The sequence below is a fragment of the Tinamus guttatus genome, unplaced genomic scaffold, assembly GCF_059628265.1.
Source record: "Tinamus guttatus ecotype Peru unplaced genomic scaffold, ASM5962826v1 Tinamus_guttatus_pri_ptg000182l, whole genome shotgun sequence".
NCBI lineage: Eukaryota > Metazoa > Chordata > Aves > Tinamiformes > Tinamidae > Tinamus > Tinamus guttatus.
In genome coordinates this window covers 598,462-606,256 of record NW_028288716.1, presented here as the reverse complement: position 1 = coordinate 606,256, position 7,795 = coordinate 598,462, and the positions used below count along the sequence as shown (strand labels likewise).

At 40.7% G+C, this 7,795-nt stretch overlaps 1 protein-coding gene across 1 annotated transcript; it reads left to right on the top strand.

The window, feature by feature from the left end:
• The first annotated feature begins 371 nt into the window (after nt 1-371).
• Nucleotides 372-5,439, top strand: AKAP3 (A-kinase anchoring protein 3). The gene is made up of 3 exons (XM_088523352.1): nt 372-477; nt 2,064-4,214; nt 5,100-5,439. The coding sequence occupies exons 1-3, from the start codon at nt 385-387 to the stop codon at nt 5,253-5,255; spliced, it is 2,400 nt and encodes a 799-aa protein (XP_088379478.1). The 5' UTR covers nt 372-384; the 3' UTR covers nt 5,256-5,439.
• Nucleotides 5,440-7,795: the final 2,356 nt, after the last annotated feature.

Genomic DNA, 7,795 nt, shown 5'->3' with positions numbered 1-7,795 from the left:
TTCCAAAAGAGTCAGAGGACATTTTCTAAAATTAAATTAAATCTGAACTTTCCATACCTTTCATAATCTGTGTGTAATATACTTAGATACATAATTTTTCAAAATTTTCCTGCTGCCCCTACAAAAGCATTATTTATTTTTGATACTTGATACTCATTTTGTAAAGAAATTATTAGAAGACTCTCATTTTCTCTGAAAGATCGCAGTTTCACTGTGAATCTGTCCCATCTATCCAACCCCTTAGTTCCAAGAATATAAACAAAGTGTAACACTATCAGATTAAATCCTGACTTCTCTCCTGAAAATTTGAAAAACTGGTATTTCTATAATTCACCACATACTGAAAACACTGTGCCATTCTAAGATTTTTTTTTTAACTCACAGATGTCTGAAAATATTGACTGGTTGCAGAGCCAGAGAGGGCTCTGTAAAATGGATCGTTATACTCCTGGAGGCGAGAAAGAACACAATTGGACAGTAAGAAATGTCTTTTTTTGTTTCTTTGATTTTTTCCTAATTAATTTGCATATGCACATAGAAATATTACCTAAGAAGGTAAAAAAAAAAAAAAAGGAGAGTCTGTTTCAATATTTTTAAGAAAGTTGCATCTTTTAGTAAATTTACCAGAAAACCCCACTTTGCACTGAAATGCAATATCAAATATTTGCATGTAACAACTCTGGACCTTTCTCATTGTTTTGTTCAAGACCTATCATCCATGAATGTAGGAAGTTCTCTGTCATTTACATATGATTATACTGCTGCCATGCAATAAGGAATTTATTGCCTAAATAAAGAAAAGGAATTTTTTTCATTTTCTTGTACTGTAAATTGAGTAAGCACATGCAGAGAAAAAAAACATCTATTTCCAAGTAGAAATGAAAGAAGAAAGACTAGGTGAGAAGAAGGTAGGAAAAAAAAAGAAGAGTCTACCAGCAATATAATTTTGTTTCCACTGAATCTTTATGTCAGGCTCAGTCTTCAGCTTTCAGTATTTGTAGCTTTTATAAATGATGGAAAAGATGGCACAGTGAAAGGAACCAGTCTGAGGAAGTAGCAGGTAGGAGAGAGCTGTATTCAGAGGAGTCACTAAAAGAGCAATGATGAGTTGTATAACTCATTATATAGGATTATATAGGATTGCGGTTCTTTACCCTGTGTTCACCAATGTATGCCAGGGTAAGTAAATAAAAAATCTGTACAATATTCAAATGACATATAAATCCATACCTTATAACATAGAAATATAAGGAGGAAAGTAATCGTTTGTGGTACAGCTGCCGGATGGAAGGTACCTAGCTGATGACATAGTTGTTCACTAAAGTATGTCATATGTGTTAATCATCCCAACTAGCATAGCTATACCATTAAGAGCTGTCAGAAGAACCCAAATAGGGTTTAATACCAGTCCAAAGGATTTGAAACTTTTAGACCATAAGGAGGGGCACAGCTGTAAGCTTTGCGTGTCTGATATTTGTATTGTGGCCACTCTGCTGACAATGGTGCACTGGCAAAGCATGATGAATTCTAGCAGGTGACTGGGAGCTCCTTCAATCAAGTCCTTGCCATTCTGCAGTTAACTAGCAGAGCTGCAGTTATCCAAATGAGTTCATGCCTATCTCGACAACAATAAGTCTACCACAACTAAGTAGCCTTAGTGCTAAGTGTGAAAGTTTTTCTTCATGTGCAAAACCTTCTTATACCAAATAAGACATATCCACAATATGGGATAGCTGTAGCCATCACTTATAGAGCAGCAGTACTCCTTCACAGAAATGTTAAGAAAATCTTTAGCCACTTGAGGGCAAAAGCAACAAGCACCAAACCTTTCCTTTGTTAGTTATTTACATAAGTTACTGTCACTTATGGAGGTGGTTTGTAGCATTGATATCATACCACTGATGTCAATATACATACTGATTCTTCTGTAATCGCTAAGACCGATCAGAATTTCATCATGTACTTGCACATAATTTCTTCACATAGGAAGAGTCTTTGTTCCAAAGCTCACATAGACTGGGTAACAAAATCTTCATGCATTTCCATTTTGTTTTATTCCTCAGACTGATTCAGCAAAGGTTTTCAAACAGGTTACATCTGATCCACTCAAAATCTTGAGCTGGCTTCGAAAAGACCTTGAAAGATGTGCACTCAGCATTCAGGATGTGCTAAAGACTGCTGAACAGCAAAAGGATGATGGAAATACAAGAGAACCATCTAAAGGTGGACAGCGTAGTGTATCACCGGGAGGATTTAGTGTGTATGGTGAACATATTAGTATGGATGTCAGATCTAACACTGGTTCACCAGACTTTCATTTTGAGCTGAAAACCACTTCAAATGCAAAGGAGTCAAAGGACACAGATGATCAGGCTACCACTACAGAAGGCAATCAGGAGCTAGATGAAGTTTCCTTTTACGCTGACAAACTCTCTAACCTTGTCATTGCAATGGCACATAAAGAGATTAGTGAAAAGTCAGATGGTCCTGACTCATGTATACATAAGACACATTTTGCTGTTCTTGGGGAACCTGGTCATAAATCTGTTGGAGTAGGTACAAATGAAGATAAAAATAATCCATCAAAGAATGTCAATCAGGTCAGTATGAAAGAAGCCAAATGTGAAGAGAATCCACCTTCCAAGAAAGCATTTTTTTATAAAGAAATAAGACAGTCTTCCAATAGAAATGAGCCTGTCCAGGAAAACAAAAAATGTAATCACAGAAAACAGTTTGGCCAAGATGAATTTACAAATACTTTAAGCAAAGGAATACTAAATTATGCCAATAATGTGGTTTCAGACATGATGGTCTCGGTTATGAAAACCATGAAAGGTCAGGCAAATGACTCAAATATAGCTTGTATTGTGCTGAAAAATGTTTTACTGAAGCACTCAAAGGCAGTAGTTTCAGACTTCATTGACTCCTGTATGAAAAACTTACATGATGTAACAGGCAAACTTTTGACTAATTCAGATTTTGCTTCTTCAGTGAAGCAGACTCTGTTCACAGTAGGAAGTCGCAAGACTGCAGAAATTGTACAAGCAATGTTGAATCATTTACATTCTAGCTTAATAGTGCAAAAACCTGGAGGGGATAGATCTCAGAGTCTATCATATGCATCTATGAAGACGGGTTCAAGAACAGCAGATGCAAGGGCTCAGAACTTGAGGTTTGCTGCAACAAATTCTGAAACATTGTCAAAAGAAATGACCTGTGCAGAAGTAGTGGGTAACCACATCCTTAAGCAAGGGCTTACCCTCTGGCATGAAAACCAAAAACAGTGCAGCCAGTGCTCAAAATCACAACCAGGAAGGGAAACCAGAACAAGATCACCAGACAACATGTCCTGGAGTTCAGAAATTCAGGATGCTGATGACAGCTCATCAGATTCATGGGCAGAGCGCTTGATTGTAACTGCATTATTGCTGCTACAGTATCATCTAATACAGCAGGAGAATGCCAACAAGAAAGAAGCAGAAGGTAACAATACTAGCAAACCAGGTCCTGCTGCCTTTGGGCTTTTGTTAGAGGAGTCGTCCTATGGTCCCACCTTCCAACAAGGTTCAGAAAAGAGTCAGGATTCATTGAAAGAAACTGAAGAGTCAGATTCACAGAAGTCTGACACCGAAAGACAGAAGTCTGAAAATGGCATGTCCAGTGCGATGTTAATGCTCGTCCGGAAGTTAATAAATGAAACTGTATGCAAAATAGAAGGTCAGGTTGGAAATCCAGTCATGGATGAAATAAAACAGAATTCTGCCAAAAGCCCTGAGGGACATATTACCCTTTCAGATGTTGAACAATCCTGTGAAGAGGCAATGTCTGGACTGACTAAAATATTTACTGATCAGCTTGACCTAAGTGGAAAAGATGGGAGCAGCGCACAATTTATTGACAATCTGGTGGATACAGTGACAAAGTTAAGTCTTATGGTAGCTAAATACAGCAACCCTGAGTCATCTCCGACAGAGACAGGGAGCAGGGAAGACGTCACAGAATCAGTAGGCTCAAAGGGCACAGGAACTGCTGACTCTATGGTTGGGTCCAGTGAAGAAACCGTATCAGGTCACAGGGTGGTGGTGATTAATCAAAATCCTTCTGAAAACATATATAACAAACAGGTTCGAGCCCTCTTGCAGTGGATGGTTGCCTCTCAGACAGATATGCCTGTTCTGTACTTCTTGGATGATGATGAGGAGTTCCTGGATAAGGTATGTAGGGCAGAAATTAGGATGTGATTGGGCTCAGCTATCTGTTATCTTCCCCCAGTTCCTGATCTTACAGTCTTTCAGAGAACAAAAATATTTTTCTCAAGAAAATCCTTTTATATAATTCTCTCTTTAAATGAGAGAGCATTATCTGGGATAGTATGCCGGGATAGCAACCTAATAAAATTAATGCTACTGTCTTGTTACAAGATAGTAAGCTTATAGGAATTAGAGATGTAAAGAAATATATGTACATTCAGTTCAGTACAAAGGTGATGTAAAATTTTTAGCTGTTTTTTCCATAGATCTAGTGAATTTATTTTTAAAGATAACAAATACACTTGCTTTTAACATTTATTATATAAAGATTTTTATATTTATAACTTTTTTAATAGCAACTCTATATAACAAAGGAATACTAAGATTATAAAGATCATGAAGTGTTTGCATTTTTACCTGTGCTACTGAATTGCTATGGATTATATCAAAATAATTTAGAATTCAAAATTACTTTTGACTCTATACTCCTTCTGTATCTATGTATTCTTTTCAACTTGAACAATGAAGAGCAGCTTGAGTTTTATTTGGAGTCGTTTTCCCTTTGCTGATGACCTAGCAAACTGCAGATCTTCTCCCACTGTAATTGTTTCTAGGGTGGCAGACTCTGAGAGCCCAGGCATAAAGAGCATAAATGTCCAAAAAGGAGAATAGTAGTAGCTGACTGAGACACTTTTTCTCCATCGCAATCTCCCTGTAACCCTCTCTTACATATACACACACACACACACACACACACACAGAGTACATTTCGGTTCATCTTAGAAATACTCAACCTTAGCAGAATTTCTGATGTATCACACTATTTTTTTTGTTTCTGTTTTTCCACAGCTTCAGAAACTGTCATCAATAGCAGTGGAGAAGGGATACAAAGTTGGAGAAATAATACAAGCAATGCTGAAATATGAGAAGGAAAGGCAGTCTAGTGAGGCTCTGGGGAATGCTGATCGGTTGCCAGTCCTGGACTGGCTGCTTCATAACCTGTGAGCAGTGCCATTGCCTCTCACATCGCCACCAGCAGCATGATGCTGGCCAACCAAGCACAGAATTTTGATACTAGCCAAGCACCTAGCAGACCACCATCATTTGAGACTCATGTATCCACCAGTGATTTAGAGGAGCTGATATTAATTGTACTACTCCTGCTGAGCAAGCATATGAATTAAAAAAAAAAAAAGAGCATACAAAATACCTCTTGAAATCTGTCTGAAAACTTTTGCCTGTAAATTCCTTTACCTGTCTCCTCAAAGCAAAGTTGTAGCTGCCTCCACCACAGAGTTCCTGTCTTTCCTGAGAATCTTTATTAGAATCATAGAATCCTTAAGGTTGGAAGGGACATTTAGAGATCATCTAGTCCAACCCCCCTGCACAGGCAGGGTCACCTAGAGCATGTGGCACGGGACTGCATCCAACTGGGTTTTGAAGATCTCCAGAGAAGGAGATTCCACAATGTCTCTTGACAACCTGTTCCTGTGCTCTGTCGCCTTCACTGCTAAGAGATTTTTCCTTAAGTTCCTGTGGAATTTTTGATGCTTTCGTTTCTGGCTGTTTCCTCTAGTTCTATCAGTGGCCACCACTGAAAAGAGGCCAGCATCATCCTCCTCACTGCCTCCCTTGAGGTACTCATAGACACTGATTAGATCCCCTCTCAGCCTCCTCTTCTACAGGCTGAACAGGCCCAGCTCCCTCAGTCTCTCCCCATAGGACAGAGGTTCCAGGCCCCTGATCATCCTTGTAGCCCTGCGCTGGACTCTCTCCAGCAGCTCCACATCCCTCTTGTACTGTGGAGCCCAGAACTGGACACAATACTCCAGATGTGGCCTCACCATGGCTGAGTAGAGGGGCAGGATCACCTCCCTCCACCTGCTGGAGATGCTCTTGTTAATGCACCCCAGGATGCCATTGGCCTTCTTGGCCAAAAGGGCACTCTGCTGCCTCATGGTCAACTTGTCGTCCACCATGATGCCCAGGTCCTTCTCTGCAGAACTGCTCTCCAGAGGGTCGGTCCCCAGTTGGTACTGGTGTCTGGGGTTATTCCTCCCCAGGTGCAAGATCTTGCACTTGGCCCTGTTTCTCACTGCCCAGTTGTCCAGTCTGTCCAGTCTGTCACTCTGGATGGCAGCGCAGCACTCTGGGCTATCACATACTCCTCCCAGTTTGGTGTCATCAGCAAACTTGCTGAGGGACCACTCTGCAGGTCATTGATGAATAAATTGAACAGGGCTGGACTGAGGACTGGCCACCGGGACACACCACTAACCACAGACCTCCAGCTAGACTCTGCAGCACTGATCACCACCTGATCTGAGTTCTGCCATCCAGCTAGTTCCTGATCCACCTCACTGCCAACTCATCTATCCCACACTTCCAGAGCTTGCCCAGGAGGATGTTGTGAGGGACAGTGTCAAATGCCTTGGTGAAGTCAAGGTAGATGACATCCACCGCTCTCCCCTCATCTATCCAGCTGGTCATTCCATCATAGAAGGCTCTCTCTCAGGTTAGTCAAGCATGATTTCCCCTTGGTGAATCCATGCTGACTACTCTTGAGCACCTTATTGTCCTCCACGTGCCTGGAGACAACGGTCAGTATGAGCCGTTCCATTGCTTTTCCGGGGATGGAGGTGAGGCTTACTGGCCTGTAGTTGCCTGGGTCCTCCTTCTTGCCTTTTTTGAAGACTGGCATGACATTGGCTTTCTTCCAATCCTCCAGCAGCTCCCCCATCCTCCAGGATCTTTCAAAGATGATGGAGAGTGGCTTGGCTATGACATCTGCCAGCACACACAGAATTCTGGGGTGCATCCCATCAGGGCCCATGGATTTGTGGGTATCGAGTTTCCTTAGGTGTTGTCTTACCCAATCTTCCTCCACCCAGGGCAAGCCTACTAGACCTTCAAGGGCTAATAAATAATGCCAGAGTAGTATGCTGGGTTTATATCTGTGCTGGATTTTTAAAGAGATTGCGCTGCCTTTAACCTCTCAGTATCCTATTCATTCAAATTACTGAAGTGCTATTTAAGATTTCACAGACAGACAGAGTTGGCAGAGAGTTGGTGAAGGGCAGGATGGTATTAGCTCTGGTGCTCATACTGGCATCAGGTGTCAGTTTTGCCTAGCCTCTTTGCTCTTTTCTCTCTTTGGATTACTTTTCCAAGTCTGTGAATTTTTTAACAAGGAGAGTAGAACATAAACCATGTGCATCATCTCATCTCAGAATTATAGGCATTTGTTTGTGTTCAATTTCTCTTATTTGTTTACTCCCATTTCAATTTTTTATTTCAAGACATTCTTTGTCCCTATCCTTCCTGCTCTTTCACATGCTTTCACCTATATCTACTTCCCTTCTCATCTACACATTTCCACTTGTTTATTTAGTTGTTTCTTATAATGTGTTTTAATATAATATCGTTTGGATTGTTGCAACACCAACAGGTCAAACTAAGACCATTCCCATCCTGAGGAGTTTTAAATCTGAGTGGGCATGAAAAGAGAAGAATAATGATTTTGCCAAATGCAGTGGCAGACACAA